The 17,034-nt window shown below is 34.6% G+C and overlaps 1 protein-coding gene across 1 annotated transcript in view; it reads left to right on the top strand.

Annotated features, from left to right (window-relative positions):
* Positions 1-17,034, top strand: part of ZMYM4 (zinc finger MYM-type containing 4) — a 152,003-nt gene that overhangs the window by 87,244 nt on the left and 47,725 nt on the right. The window contains exons 3-7 of the mRNA XM_037728715.1: positions 5,068-5,592; positions 7,253-7,314; positions 7,678-7,848; positions 15,114-15,198; positions 15,446-15,701. Of these exons, the coding sequence (XP_037584643.1) occupies positions 5,068-5,592; positions 7,253-7,314; positions 7,678-7,848; positions 15,114-15,198; positions 15,446-15,701 (1,099 nt within the window). The remainder of the gene's footprint in view (positions 1-5,067; positions 5,593-7,252; positions 7,315-7,677; positions 7,849-15,113; positions 15,199-15,445; positions 15,702-17,034) is intronic.

Genomic DNA, 17,034 nt, shown 5'->3' with positions numbered 1-17,034 from the left:
TTTTTTTTTTTTTTTTTTTTTTTTTTAGCACTCTTGCTCTTATACATGCAATTCCAGCCATATCATCCTTGCGTTTCCTCAAACACGCCAAGCATACTCACAGTGCCTAAAAGCCAGGAATCTTCCATGAGAAATTTGTACTTTCAGGTGTTTCAACTACTGTGATCGTAGTGTTCTGTTTTTTTCTCTCTGTTTCTGAGAAACAGAAACCATTTCTTTTATTTGGTTATATGGATCACAAGGATGAGAATAATTCTGATTCAATTAAGTAATGTAATTAGTACTAATATTTTAATTGTATAAGATTTTATGCAGCTTACAGATTTATTGTCTAGGTACCAAAATTGCTAATTTAAATTAGTTGCTTTGTTAGAAGTTGACATCTCTGAGGCCAAGCACAGTCTCATGTAATCCCAAAACTTTGGGAGACTGAGACAGGACGAGTACTTGAGCCCAGGAGTTTGAGACCAGCCTGTGCTATATAGTAAGACCCCTCTATCCACAAAAAATAAAAAAAATTAGCAGGTTATGGTGGCATACATGTGTGGTCTTAGCTACTTGGAAGCTGAGGTGGGAGGATCACCTGAGCCCAGGAAGTTGAGACTGCAATGAGCCGTGATCATGCCACTGTACTCCAGCCTGGGTGACAGCAAGATTCTGTCTCAAAGGAAGAAACAAAAAAGAAATAAAGAAGGAAATTGACATCTCTGAGAAAGCTGTAAATCTCCAGTGCATTTCAAAGATTTAAACAATTTTTTTCGCTTATTGGATCTTGGGAATTCTTAAAGCTGCCTCATTCTGTTTAACAGCTAGCTACATAATACTCTCTTGTAGGTGTGTATTATAATTAATAAGCATCACCAATAAACACATAAGCTATTTTCAGTCTTTTTCCGCTATAAATGTTCTTTTTTATCACTCTTGTGAGATTATATCTGCAGGATGAATTTGTAAAAGTTGAATAGTTGGGCTGAGTGCAGTGTCTCATGCCGGTAATCCCAGCACTTTGGGAGGCCAAGGTGGGTGGATTACCTGAGGTCAGGAATTTGAGACCAGCGTGGCCAACATGGAGAAACCTTGTCTCTACTAAAAATACAAAAATGAGCCAGGCGTGGTGGCGGGTGCCTATAACCCCAGCTTCTCGGGAAGCTGAGGCAGGAGACTTGCTTGAACCTGGGAGGTGGAGGTTAGGGTGAGCTGAGATCTCACCACTGCCCTCCAGCCTGGGCAACAGAGTGAGACTCTGTCTCAAAAAAAAAAAAAAAAAAAAAGTTGACTTGTTGGGTCAAGAGTTCCGTGTATTCAAAGTATCAAATATATGGCCTGTTTGCTCTTAATTAGTTTTGTACCTGTTTGCATTCCTACCAGTAGTAGTTGACTGTAGGGGTTGGCAAATGTTTTTCTGTTAAGGGCTAGATGGTAAATATTTTGGGCTTTGCAGCCTGCATATGGTCTCTGTCGAAAACTTTTCTTTGTATATATTTTGGTCTTAGGCCAAAGTTGGGAAACTTTGGCCTATAGCATAGCTGTAAGACTTTTATGAAAACTTTGTCATTACCAGCCTGCTGTGTGAACATGATATCTCATTGTTTTATTAGTTATGCATTTCTTTTGTTGAATCTTAGCATTTTGCTCCCTCTGAAATGTTTGTTTGAGCCCTTTGCTTTTATATATGTATTTGGTTGTCTGTATCTTTACTGAACTGTAGGTTCTATCTTTATCTTTTAAGGAAATTACCTTTGTGATATAAAATGAAGTAAAACCTTTTAAATCAGCTTATCTTTTAACCTTTTGATTTGATTTGTGTTTTCTCATCTCTAGCTATTTTTTAAGTCACATTTGATCTTTTATATTTTTATTTATAAATTGGTCTTTTATTCTGGATTTTTTTGGTCATGATTAGAAAGACTTGCCTCTATGACTTAAAAATATTCTTCCATAGTTTATTTAATATTACTAAAAAATTCTTCCATAGTTTATTTAATATTACTGTTTTTTTTAATGTCTAAACTTAGACACAGCTGTAAAATTTTTTGATGCGAGTCAGGGATCTCATTTTTCCATATGACTATGCTTTTTTTCAAATACTATATCCTGAATTTAAATGTAATGATATGGGGCTGGATGCAGTGGCCCACACCTGTAATCCCAGCCCTGTGGCAGGCTGAGGTGGGCAGATTGCTTGAGCTCAGGAGTTCAATACTACCCTAAGCAACATGGTGAAACTGTGTCTCTACAAAAAATACAAAAATAAGCCGGATGGAGTGGTGTGCACCTGTAATCCCAGCCACTCAAGAGGCTGAGGTGGGAGGATTGCTTGAGCCCTGGAGGTAGAGGTTGTAGTGAGCTTAGCTCATGCCACTGCACACCAACGTGGGCAACAGAGCCACATCTCTGTCTCAAAAAATGAACCAACTAACTAAATGAATAAGTAAATGTAGTAATATGGAAAGTTGCTTACAATATGACTTCTTAGTATTGACTTCTCATGCACTGTATAACTCAAAATTCTGACTACATAAACTTTGAGCACATGCTATGTGGTCAGCTACTAATGATGAAACATTCAGGTGGCTCACCTGTTCAGCATACATTTCATAAGATTTTAGCATCTGTTTTACTATCTGTTATCTCAATTGATTATTTTAGTAAGTACAAAAAATTTTTCCAAATCTGTTATTGCCTCTGCATTTATTAGCAAACATTCTTATGATAAAGCAAGCTTTTCTTCCCTTCCCTTTGACATTATGGACTCAAATCATTATTAATTTACCCTCACACTGTTTCTAATTTTCTGTTTATTTTTTCTAGCTCTGTGAGGAGGAAGAGTCATAGTTATCTCTTTTATCATTTTTATCCCCAGAACCCAGCACAACACCTACCACAGAGTAGTTTCCTAATAAATATGTGCTCAGTGAATGAATAATTCAAGCAGTGGGGAGCTATAGAATCTCAAAGAAGGGTGTAATGGGAAATGATTTGTATTTTGGGAAGGTAATTCTGGTGTCATTAAGGAGGAGGGCAACTTGAGCAAAGCTCAAAAAAAGAAAGAAGAAACAGGTTCTTGTCCTGTCATATCACCCAGGCTGGAGTGCAATGGCACAGTTATAGCTTGCCGCAGCCTCAAATTCTTGGGTTCAAGTGATCCTCCTGCCTCAGCCTCCTGAGTAGCTAGGACTCCATGCGTGAGCCATCACAGATTTAAAAAAAATTTTTTTAGAGATGGGCTTTTGCTATGTTGCCCAGTCTGGTCTTGAATTCCTGGCCTCAAACAGTCCTCAGGCCTCGGCCTCCCAGAGTGCTAAGATTATAGATGTGAGCCACCGTGCCTGGCCCAGGAAAGCTTTCATTTGGATTCTGTATCAGTTGGGACCTGATTACAGATGATTCAACTCAAATCAACTTAACAAGAGGAATTTATTAAATCGTCGAATCCAGAGAAGGATTAAAGAACCAGCCACATGAAGGATGTAACTGGGCTTCAGGAACAAAATAAGAGTAAGGGTGCCAATGTCACTAATATTTTTAGTCTTTACCTCACTCCGTTTTTATCAGTTCTGGTTTGTTTGCTCATGCGCCAATTAATGTGGTTTCGGCATAGAGTTCATAAAGATATGGTTGCTTCTTGAGTATCTATGTGGATTGAATTAGTATACCTTTGAAGGTATCGTAGAATCCAAGAGATGTGGAGTGTTAGAACTAGAGAACTAGGTGCTAAGTAGAAAAGATGGATTTGAGAGAGATAAGTAGTACAGTTGACAGAATTTGTCCAGGGGGAAATCTTGAGCAACTGCTGGTTTGGTGACTCTGTTAACCGTCTGAGGGAAATACAAGAAGCATATGCTTGGAATGGGAGGGAACATGATGAGTTTTGATTTTAGAGTTGCGAAGTTGGAGAACCTGTAGGAGCTAGTTGAATACAGACATCCAAAATCTTGGAAGAAAAGCCTAAGCTTAAGTTCTTAGGAAGTCAGTAGCAAAGGTAAGTTTTATGGAGGTGAACAGAATAGCTCAGTCTGAGTGTAAAAGTAAAGAGAACTGGAATCTTACAGAAAAACTAATATTGAAGCCATGTGAACAGAGGAAGAAGAGGATAAAATAAATTAACAAGCCAATTAAGGAAAGTAAGAAGAAATGAGTACCAAAGAACCCAAAGGAATTTTATCCACGAGGGATATGCCACTTAGGGATTGAAAAAAGTCAATTTGCTTTGACCAGTAGGAGATCATTGATGATGTTCATGAGAAAAGTTCCAGTGGAAAGTTGGGAGCTCATTATATTAAGCTCAAAGTGTTACTGATTCAGATGAAGTAGAAGCAAACTATGTAGAATTTTTTTCCAACAAGTTTGTGAAGGGAAGATGAATGAGAGCATTGTAGGGCTAGGGAGTTGCTTTGTTTTGTTTTGGAATGGGAGAGATTAGTATGTCTTAGTAGTTTTGAACAGTAAACAGTTTTTTACTCTGGGTTGGATAAAATTCATTTTTATGTTTAAATATTAACTGCTTTAAGTGTTTATTAGTGTTAGTGCAGAGAAAATGGGACTCAGACCCAAGACCTGAGTGCTAATCCCATTTTTCCCTGAATAATTGCCATAATAATTATAATTACCATTTTATATTCCCTTCTATATGTCAGTCATTGTGTTAGTAGGTCTTCTATACATACTATCACTAATCCTCACCACAAATTAATCTCCAAGGTGAGTATTATGCTGTTGTATAGATAGAGTCTGAGAGTTTACTTTTCAGGATTACATAGATTTCTAGGATCATCCTTTGATTTCAGCACAGATATGTCTGATTCTGAAGTTGGTGCCCTTTTCTCTATATCATGTAATTTTCCTTTGTAACCTGAAGTAGTTCTCAAGTTTTGGCTTCTCATTTCCTTAACTGTCAGATAGGAGTAGTCATATCTGTCACATCTGTATCAAAGTATTAAGTGAATACTACGGTAATATCTGTATTTTGTTTGAAAAAATATTTATTTGGTTAAATACCAGACTGACCATATCATTGTGGTCATCTTTAGCACTATCGTTTGTCTAAACAGTATTTTACTTTTTAAGGTGGTGGTATCATGGATACAGAAATGTCTGAAGATATAGACCACAACTTAACTCCTACCCTTGACAGCATGTCTTATGGAATGCCGAATCAAACAGGATCTGAAAATTCATTGCTGGATGAAGATGATTATTTTTTGAACTCTGGGGATCTTGCAGGAATTCCAGTCGTTGGTAGTGACAATGAGGATGAACAGGATTTTAGTTCAAAGGACAATCTTGTTTCTGCAATTCATACTGATGATAGCTTGGAAGTAGAGAGAAGAGTCACACAGCATGAATCAGACAATGAAAATGAAATACAAATTCAAAATAAGTTAAAAAAAGACTTTCCTAAACAGTTTGATCAGGTTTCTGTTTTTAAATCAATACGGAAAGATTTTAGTCTAGTAAGAGAAAACAGCAAAGAGACATTTTCTGGAAAGGAGAAAAATAGAGACCTAACTTATCATGAACGTGAAAAACGGTTGGATAAACCTCATAAAGATTTGGATTCAAGGTTGAAAAGCAGTTTTTTTGATAAAGCAGGTAATAATTATTGGAATTAGAACCATAAAACAATTAAAAATTACCGATCATAATACAGCTTTTATTACTTTTGATGTTAAGTGAAGTATGAACAGTTAAATTCATTGTAAGCTTGTCATTTTTCTTTTGTCCTTGTTCTTTGCAGAGTGACTGAATTTCTCCCAGTAACTTTTGGTAATGGTATAAATGGTTGAAAATAGCTCTAAACCTCATTTCTCCCTCCCCTGGTTGCAATGTTTTGATGAGAAAGGCAAGATACTTGAATCACCTGTTCATTTTCTTTGGTTGAACATTGGAACCTGAAGTTGGATTTAACTTCTTTGTGCTGTAAGCACTAATTCAAACTGCTGTCTCAAATTTAGTCCAAATTAGGGAGTTTTTATTTCATTTTTTAAAATTTTAATTTAATTTTTTGTTTATAAACTCTCACCTCTATCTGAAAGGGAGTTTTTTAAAAAAAACATTTCTAATTTATGTTTTAGAAGTTTCTTGAGGTTCTTCCTGAGCTTCTTTGCCCAGTGTACCCTATATTTTAGTTCTAGTTAACATTCTTGACTATATCGTATATTTCCTTCTGTGCTTTCCTTTCCTCCTGCTATTCCATTTGCCTGCATGTCATTTTCTCTCTGTATATTTGCCTGTGAAAGTACTTCTTACCTAGCAATACCTAACTCATAAACCTCTTCTACTCTGTCATCATTCTAACTGCTCTACATCAAGAATGAATTGTTTCCTTATCTATATTTCCACAGCATTTTCATGCCTCATTATTTATAGTACTTATCACACAGTATTATAGTTCTATATTTATTTTACCTTACCTACTAGTATAGGAGTTGATTGAGGGCCAGATTGTATCTTACTCATCTTTGTATTCTTGGGGCCTAACCTGGTGTAGTGAAATAGTAATTCTTCAATAAATGTTCAATAGCTGTGAAGGAAAGCAAGTATTCTATATCAGTCCTTGTACTTCTTCTAACACTGCTAGGAAATGTATGGTACAAAGAACAAACCAGTATTGTTAAAAAGAAAGCTTTTGAGTGTGTACAAGGCTGTGCAAGGATATACTATATTTTTCTCTATAATTCAGCATATATTTCCAATATTCCTTCTTGGGGTATGAGAGTCATGTTTCTCAAGGAACATAATGTCTAGTAGTAAAATGGACAAGACAAGTCAGGTGATAGAAATGCCAATGGCCAGCTGAATAGCATAAGATGTAATTTATAGTTAAAGACAATGGTAGAAGAGTTAGTCATAAGGCAGTTCAAGAAGATGTCTTTCAAATAACTGAAACAGTATGTTTTAGGGATTCTTAGAAGAGAGATGATTTTTAACTTAGCAGGAAAGGTTTTGTAGAGGAGAGGTAAATTTTTAACTGAGCTGAGTCTGAGAAACTATAATTTTCAGAGTAAAAATCTTTTTTTTTTAGGTTTCAGCAATGAAAAAATGTAGGATAAGGCTATAAGTTAGGTGGGGCCAGATTGTGCAGAACTTTGAGTGAAAATACCTTTTGGGTGTTTTTGGGACCCACTTCACTCTAATGAGCATCTTTGTTGGAAAAGAGAGGTGATTATCAAATGATAGCTTTTTAGGTCACTCTTTATAAGATTTGTTATTCATATACATGTGTTTGTTTGTTTTTTTTTCCTTTCAATAGCTAATCAAGTTGAAGAAACATTACATACCCATTTACCACAAACCCCAGAAACAAACTTTAGGGTAAGTTTTCAGTGTGTATGTAGATTGCTGTAACTGTGACAAGTGTCAAAGTTTTCTTTATGTCACTTTTTAAATTTTAACAATGTATTAGGTAGAGCACTGATTTTTTTTTTTTTTTTTTTCTCAAATTTGCTTAATATTTGGGTAAGGACATCTTTGGAGACATTCTAAAAAGCCTCAACTCTTAGGGTCTTTATTTGTATTTGGCATTTAGACATATAACACATTTACTTTTAGGCATAGGGACTCTAATGAATGTCCATAGAGTTCTTCATTTCCAATGAGTTTTTCTTTGGGTGTTAAACCTGAAGAGGAATCATTTTAAAATCTGACTATTTATTAATCCTTTATATTGTGTTTTAGGATTCCAGCTACCCATTTGCCAATAAAGAATCCATTGGTTCGGAACTGGGGAATTCCTTTGCATCAAATATTAGAATTAAAGAAGAACCTTTGGATGATGAGTATGACAAAGCAATGGCACCACAGCAGGGACTACTAGACAAAATTAAAGATGAACCTGACAATGCTCAAGTAAACATTTCACCTTTTTTCCCCTCCCCTTCTTTTTGTTCCACACATTGAATTATTCATTTGAGAGAGGAAGTACTTAGGAAGTGAAATAGTTTGTTGGCAGGGTGAAAGGAAACTCTTAAAGAAGGTTGAGGCGATTTGAATTATCTTATAAGGCATTAATGAGCGATACAAAACAAGGCTTTTAATCATCTTTGTTTCTTAATACCACTGTGATTTTTGCAATGCATTTTAGTTCAAGGATTTGAGATCTATACAGCAGAAGGTTTACGGTAGTTTATGGATTTGTGGTGCAATAAAGTTTATATAGGATAGTAAGCCTTTTGCAGTTAATGCTAATGAAGTACAGGCTATATATGGATTTAAATATTTTTCAGGAGGGGTTAATGGACAGATCATCTTTGGAAGGGTTAATTGATTGAAGAACCAGTTCATTGGATTAGTGGATAGAAGGTAAAGGAGGCTTTGATGAATGATACATGATTCCAAGTTTGAGATCTGTGAGTAATAAAAGTGAAGGTAGACCTCTGCTACTTCAAAGTTGCTCTAGAGATAAAATCATAGAGAATCCTGTAACTGTGAGTTCCTGAAGTCAGCTAAGTTATCCATGCAGTTAATGATGTTGCTGTTGTTGAAACAGAAGAAAAAAGTTACATCAGATACTGTAATCATTTTGAAGTGCAAGAAGGGGTCCAAGGGATGAATATACAATAGCAGCAATTATCTGAGGGTATCTCTGTTTTGTACAGATGGCATGAATTCAGAGGATTATAAGTAAAGATGGTATGAATTGGCTATTTTTCTGAAATGACATTTAATCTGGGGAAACCTTATATTTTCCTATCTTTCTATTTCATTAGAGGGTTTGAGACTGTCAGACTTCTGTGGAAGTGCTTGATTGATTGATTGATTGATTGATTGAAATAAGGTCTTGCCCAGCCTGGAATGCAGTGATGCAGTCACTGCTCACTGAAGCCTTATCCTCCCAGGCTCAAGTGATCCTCCCAGCTCATCCTGTCAAGTAGCTGGCACCACGGGTGTGTATCACCACACTGGTGAATTTTAAAAAATTTTTGTAGAGGGGCCTGACGTGGTGGCTCATGCCTGTCATCCTAGCACTTTGCAGGCTGAAGCTGGCAGATCACTTGAGTTCATGAGTTCCAGACCACATGGTGAAATCCCATCTCTGCTAAAAATACAAAAAGTAAGCCAGGCATGGTGACAGGTGCCTGTAATTCCAGCTACTTCAGAGGCTGAGGCAGGAGGATCACTTGAACCCAGGAGGTGGAGGTTGCAGTAAGCTGAGATTGTGCCACTGCACTCCAGCCTGGATGACAAAGCGAGACTCCATCTAAAAAGCAAACTTTTTTGTTTTTGTAGAGTAAGTTGCACAGGCTTTTGTCTGACTCCTGTGCTCAAACGATCCCCCTGCTCTGGGCTCCCAAAGTGTTGAGATTACAGGCGTGAGCCACTGTGCCTGGCCAAGAGCATTTTTCATTTAGATGTTTTTGGACAAGATTTCTCAAACTCGACAGCATTGACATTTTGGACTAGATAATTCTTTGTTGTGAGGCAATGTTCTGTGCATTGTAGGATGTTTAGTAGCATTCGTGGCCTCTACCTACTACATGCCAGTTGCAGCCTTCTTCCTTGACAATTGTAACAAAAAATTATCTGCTATTGAGGACCACTGTAATAGAGTAAGCAGATAGAAGAATAGGAGATTGTAGAGGTAGGTGATTCATGTGAGTCAAATTGATGCTCAGCATGAATTCCATGATGTCCAGTGGAAGCTGGCTATCTTAGGGTACTGATGGTCAAGCTATAGGAATTGGATGGATATGAGTATAGTTGCTACACAGAAGAAAGTAGAAGGAATACGGATAGATTTTTCTATTCTATTTGAATAGAAGGTAAATAAAAGCATGTTTGTAGAAGTAGATAAAATGGAGATCTTAGATATCTAAATTAGGGATAGTTAGATGTTCCAACACCTGGGAAAGTTCATTTGGCAGTATATGCTTCAGAAGACTACAACCATGTCTATATGAAGGGCAGACCTTGTATCTCTTCTCCTGCCCCAATGTGGACATGCAAAATAAGATTTCTTATGTGGACATAAGAAATCATAATGCTGGCAGGGTACCAAAAGCATCTCTTTCTTTTGTACTTGACCCATGTGACACTTCCTTGGGATAAAAAGTCGCTTATAGCATAGACCAAATACAGTAGGAGTAGAGAACACTGAGAAGGTTATTAGTATTGTTGTTTTCATAACAATCAGAGAGGTTACAGTGGCTAGAGAATATAAATAGGATGGAATAGATAGAAACACTGAGATTTTTATACACTTATTCAGAATTATAAAATGTGTTATAAAATGCTGAGTATGAATATGAAGTTTCATCTTGGTTGTGGGGAAGAACTTCCCCAGAGGCTCACTACCTGATTGATCAGACTTGAGAGTTAAGCAGTAATGTGAGTAGGTCCCAGGCATAAGATCCAAAAGTATTCTTTACCCTGACACCACAATAAGGCAGTTGCAGTATATGAGTGGATAGAGCTAGGCTTTCCCTGAGGAGTCTTTTTTGTCAGCCACCAGGATCAGACCTTTGATAATTCTTCTAGAAATCTCCCAGAGCAGCTCTCATGTTATAAACTAGATACCTGATTCTTTCCTTCTTTTCTTTTTCTCGTCTTTCCCACACCCCTCTCCGCCTTCCCTCCTTCTTTGAGAGGAGTATTGCCTTTCAGTATTGCATAATGCTTTATTACTCTTATTCATTTCCTATGGACTGGAAAAGGGAACTCTAGTGTATTATTTTAGTAGTCTCAAGAAACTGCTGTTAGCCTCTCGTAAAGTACTGATAGGTTTTACAGCTGTGGTCAGCGTTTACTTTTGACTATCAGTTACCAGTAACTTTTTTCATGGTTCAATAAAATCATAGCTTTAGTTTATAGCACCTTTTCAAAACTTCCCTTGGCTTTTCTTTATGCTTAATTTAGGTAGTTTAAAAGCTCACTTCCTAATTCTCCGTTTTACACAATTCATTTTGGTCATAATTTCTTTACTTTCCTATATAAGTCACCAAGGTGCTGAAATGTATGTATATGTATTTAACTTCTACCCATTTGCTCTTGGTTATTTCTTCAGTTATGATATCATGGATTTGCCAGTCATCGTCCTCCTGCCTCTATTACTGGCATAATGTCATTGGGCCTCTCAGTTTCATTTCTTTGTTCTAATTCCATTGCATGTTTCTATATTGTTTTCTGTAGTATTTTTACAGTTACAGATGCTTTTACATGTACTATGTTGCTTAATTCTCCTAACAACCCTATATAAGATGGCCAGAGTAGAGGATATTAACATTTATAGATGAGAGAGTTGAGATTTATAGAGATTAGTTACTCAAGGCCACATGGCCAGGAAGGAGCCAATCTGGGGTCATAATCAAAGTCTTTTTTTTTTAGTCTGCCAATCTTTCTTTAAATAAAAGTTACTTAATTTAAAAAATACTTAGAGAAGGCTTCAAAATAGATACTTTAAAAAGAGCCAGATACCTCATTTTCCCCTCTTCCATAGGTTCTAAAAACTGTACTCCTCAGTAAATACTACATCAAAATCATGATTTCTTTTTTATTTTTTTTTGCTCATAATAATAGAGGGAGAGCTAATGTGTAGTCTCTCATTGAAAGAACTCAATTAAAATGAGAAAGCAAATGAACTAATTATCATAATAGTGATTCATACAGTTTTGGAAAGATGTAATAATTCAAATGTTGCGGCTTTGTTTTAGCTATGTTGAGTTAATTTGGCACTAGAAACTGTATTATTCATTTCTAAAATACTTTCATGGGACGTTAATATTGATCTTCGTTTGTAGTAAACTAAGAAGTTAAAGGTATTGGTGAAAGAATTTTTTTTTTTGTTTGTTTTTACATGTGTTTTTTTGCTTCTGAAGGCTTTTCGGTTACCAATCAGATATTTACTTCTCAGAAAATATTTATTAATTATTTGCTAGTCATTGATTTGTTTATCAAATACTTGTAAAATTAGTCATTGTGGGAGGATACAAACATAAACCAAACATGATTCTGCCTTGAAGGCATTGTGGACCATGCAAACAGTAATTAAGATGTATACTATTTTACTATGTTACAAAAATAATATGTATTCAGGGCTTAAGGAATGCAGCAGAAGTTTGCAGTAGCCATCACAGAGACTGAGAGACCTGACTTTAGACTGTTAATGTATGCCATTGAGTATTGGTTGTTTCTGGAGTTTTCTGAGATTAAAATAAAAATATTTAAGGAAATTTTAGTGCACAGTATAATGAAGGAATGTCATGATTAGTCGATTTGAGAAAATCTTTTAATACTTACTTTTCATCTGCAGATCAAATAAGAGTACCTATAATAGTCACTTTATAGATGCCAAAAGACATCTCATGTAATTCATACATTTCTTACAATAGATTTTTTCTTGATCATGGTAAAAAAATGCCACTTCAGATCAATAACAGTTATTGAAGTTGAAGTAAAATGATAGAAACCTTCTGTTAATATTACTAAAAGAATACAAGTTGCTGATGTTATCTTTATTATTTAACTGTTGTTGGATTTTCACTCTAATCCATGTTAAAGAAATTAGAAGAAAAAATTATGGAAAAAGGGAAATAAAATTATCACTTGCTAGTAAGAATCTTTATGAAAGAATTAATGGAATTCATAAAATTTAATATAGTACCTACTTGAATTATACCCGTATTTCTATAAATAAATTTTCCAGTTAGATGATATAATGAAAAAGATATACTATTCCCGGCAGCAACTAAAAAGTGCTTATATAAAATACAACTTGAAATAATTGAGAGACCATATTTTTAAATGTAAGAAATATGAAGATGTCAGTTATTTTTAAATTAAGATTTAAGGCCGGGTGTAGTGGCTCACACCTGTAATCCTAGCACTTTGGGAGGCTGAGGCAGGCAAATCACTTGAGGTCAGAAGTTCAAGACCAGCCTGGACAACATGGTGAAACCCCCCGTCTCTACTAAAAATACAAAAATTAGCCAGACATGGTGGCAGGTGCCTGTAATCCCAGCTACTTGGGAGGCTGAGGCAGGAGAATCATTTGAACCTGGAAGGCTGAGATTGCAGTGAGCTGAGATTGAGCTAGCTTGGGTGACAGAGCAAAACCCTGTCTCAAAAAAAAAAAAAAAAAAAAGAAGAAGAAAAAATGCTCATTGTACATCAAAATGAGTACATTCCAAATGGACTAAAGCAGGAGTTGGCAAATTATCAGTGGTGGGCCAAATCTAGCCCTCACATTTTTTTTGTTTTTCCATCCACTGCCTTTATAAATAAAGTTTTATTTGAACATTGCCACGTTCATTACATATTATCTGGGTGCTTTTGCTCCACCAGAGCAGAGTTGAATAGTTGGGACAGAGACTGTATGGCCTGCAAAGTGGAAAATATTTGCTATCTGGCCCCTTACAGATAAAGTTTGCTGACCCCTGGATTAAAGGACTGAATTATTATAAACAGTGAAACTGTTTTCTTATTATTTTAATATGGAAGTAAAACTTTGTAAGAGAAGAAATCACAAAGGTAAAGACTGTCAGATTTTTTTGGCATAACAATGGAAACGTAAAATTTGAGGAAATGTTGATAACAAATGCTATTGAGAGTTAATATTGTTCCATTATAATGTACTTTTTGTAAATGAACATTAAAAAATAGCTACAAATTAAAACAAAGTGGGAAAAGACTTTTAAAAATGGCATTTTTTCCATAAATTACTGGAGTAATTATAATTAAGATTTTTTTGGGAGGAAAACCACCTGTCGTTATGTATCAAGAACCTTTACTGTGTACCTTTTTACCTAGTAATTCCACTTTAGTAAATCTTTTTTTAGGAGATAATCCTAAATTTGGGAGTATGAATATTCACAAAGATATTCATCATGACATTACTGATTGTAATAAATATGCAGAAACATTAAATGGACCAACATTGTATTGTGGTTATATAATCTCGGTGCCATGTGGGGCCACTGGAGCCTAAGGCAGAAGGAAAAAATCAGTAATACTGACTCAGTATTTATTTAAAATTTTGGTATTTTGTTCATCATGGACCTTGCATAAATTTGATTTTTAAAGATACTGTGTTAAAATATTATCTTGATTACTGAGGTTTTTGGCACCCCCTCAATTTTGTGCCTGAGGCATGTGCCTCATTCACCTCATCCTAGTCACATCTCTGCGTAATGTGTTATGTTTCTTAAATAATATATATTTGTATTTCTCAAATTTGAGTAATGTGCCAACACCCCCCAACCACAAAAAAGGAGATATATCTGAGATACTCCAGAATTCCAAGAATAAGTGGTCTTGCAGAGTTTTTGCATGTGTCAATATGATAAACAATATATTAAAATAGAAGTTAAAGCTATTATGTAATGATTTTAGAATGCAGTCATATAATTGTAAAAAGCAAACAGCACTGAAAAGTTGTAGTAGAACTCAAGTTATATGATGGTTATTCATGACTTAAAATATATGTACATGCACATAAAAATCATTCAAATAAAAAAATTTAAACAGCATTCTTTTAGAATTTTCAGACTATGTAGATGTCAGGGATTCTTGGACTTCAGTTTTAGAAACACTGTTATATTTAGCCATTAGGAGTTATTTTGGAATAATATATAATATACAAAAGTTCAAAGGATTCAATTGAGCAAAAAATCAGTTTATAAGAATGGTATATTTAGTATAATTAAAACTTATTAAGAAATAAAATCTCTGAATTGAGAAGAGGAAAAGGCTGGAAAGAAATATACCCAAAGAATAACAGTGGTTGTTTTGGGGTGATTGAAATATGATTAGATTTTTAACAATTTTTATTTATCTAAATTTTCTATAGTGATTGTGTATTACTTTTATAATAAGCAGTAACATAATACTTTAAAAAATTAAAGATGATTTTTTTCAAAAATAATTTATAAATATTTAGTAGTGTCACAAGTTAAGTAGATAGCTACTTTGATTTTTTTCCCTCTTATACTCCTAGCATATACATATTATACCCATATTTAATTATAGTTTGCTTGCTGTTTTGTACTTTATTATTTCTTATTAATATTATAAACATTTTCCACCTCTATATAGTGGTAGTAAAATGTCTTGAATGTCTGGATGTCTTTAGGTATTTATTCCTTTCTCTATGTATTTATTTATTTTTTTCTTCTTTAAAGGAGTATAGTCATGGCCAACAGCAAAAAACTCAAGAGGGGGAACTGAAAATTAGTGCTGTGTTTTCAGTCAGTGGCAGCCCTCTTGGTAAGAAACAGACCTGAATAAATGGATTGTGTATATTCTGACCAATATGAATGAAGAGGAAATTCTGCTTGCATTAATAAACTAGGCAGTTCTCTCTACCCACTTAGGATGCTTTTAAATTTTATATTGCATAATTACTGTTGGGTTTCAAGACTAGCTCTAGAAGAGAAAGAAAGAATGCATATTTAAAATTCATGGTAAAAAGTAAAACATTTTTTTCTTTCAATTTTTTTTTTTTTTTTTAAAGCTCCACAGTTGACTACTGGCTTTCAGCCCTCACTGGCATCATCTGGCATGAATAAAATGCTTCCTTCAGTTCCAGCCACAGCTGTTCGAGTTTCCTGTTCTGGTTGTAAAAAAATCCTCCAGAAGGGGCAAACTGCTTATCAGAGGAAAGGGTCTACTCAGCTATTCTGCTCCACACTGTGCCTCACTGGATATACAGTTCCACCTGTCCGCCCACCGCCTCCTCTCACCAAGAAAACTTGTTCAAGTTGCTCAAAGTATAGCAGAATTCTAAATTATCTTTTTTGTTTCTTTCCTTTCTGATAACATACTTTGTTCTTGCCCATGTATTACGTTTGGTAGTCTACATTTATTCCTTCTTTTATTTTGTTATTTTTTGAGAAATATCACATTATTTTCTGTCTGCTTTCTGTTGTTGCTTTTCAGTCTTCCAGATGCTAGGTGCTCAGCTTGTTTTTTAGCTTTCAATAATGTTACTTTTATGTATTGTTTTTAAAGTCAGCTCTCCCATCCTTGCTAGTTGAAGTACCTAATATAACAAAAAGTACACATTTAGGGGTATTGTATTACAGCAGTATTTTATCTTGTAACTATAGGCAACAGAGATTTAAATCCAACAAATATTTAAAGTTATATTTTCTGTTATGTAATTGGAATTTATTTAAATTTTTCTTCTTAACCTTAAATGGCTTCCAGCATATGTATTTTTATTTTCTCGGTATCTCTGAACTACCTCAGAGTGTCCAATGGAATATTTAATAACAAGAAAGGGATATGACCTTATCATTTTAATAAGGTCATCCTGATATATTTGAGGAGTATGAAAGGACTTTGACTAATTTTGTGATTGTTAGAAATAGTTTAAATAAGTTAGAAAAAGAGAAATAGTGTTCTTGTTCTGAAACACTCTATTACCAGGCTACTCAAACATGATTCATTTATTACTTAGGGAGTAGTGTTTATAGTTCTTCACACGGATGCTGCACTTTGGAGAGGAAAGAAAGATACTCGTCCTAATTAAGAGATGTTTAAAATAAATTTAAATATGGCTAGAACTTTCTCTGTAAAATAGTTATATGCACATCGTTTATGTTCATTTTTTTTGAAATAACTGAAAGGGTAAAAATGATTATATTTGAGGCAGGTTAAATATACACTGTAACAGATATACAAATGTAGATTGGACTTCAGTTTCCTTTGGGATTTCTATTTTTATTGTAGAATTGTTGCTATTTAAAAGAACTATAGAAACTTCTGCAACTTTTTGTTTTGGGACTATCTTTTAAGCTAATTACACATTATTTTGAATAGCTTCTGTGCTATCAAATTTTTATCTCCTAAGTGCTTATTTACTGTTCACAGGTGGCTAAAAGCCATTTAGAACCATGTATATTGATTAAAGTGTAGAATAATATATTTTTTTATTTTTGTTCAGAAATGAAAATTGATTTAAGATTGGTGCTTTTGTGGCTTTCAATGTCTTTTGTGAAGAAATTTATAAAAGAGAATTTAATAAAAAATACATCTTTGAGTTATATTCTCATTGTTAGAATAATAATTATCCCAGAGCTACTTTGAATGATAGATTTT

Source organism: Cebus imitator, unplaced genomic scaffold (genome assembly GCF_001604975.1).
Source record: "Cebus imitator isolate Cc_AM_T3 unplaced genomic scaffold, Cebus_imitator-1.0 Scaffold277, whole genome shotgun sequence".
NCBI classification, from domain to species: Eukaryota; Metazoa; Chordata; class Mammalia; order Primates; family Cebidae; genus Cebus; species Cebus imitator.
Note: the sequence above shows the minus strand (reverse complement) of the source record. Positions and strands in the feature narration are given on the sequence as shown.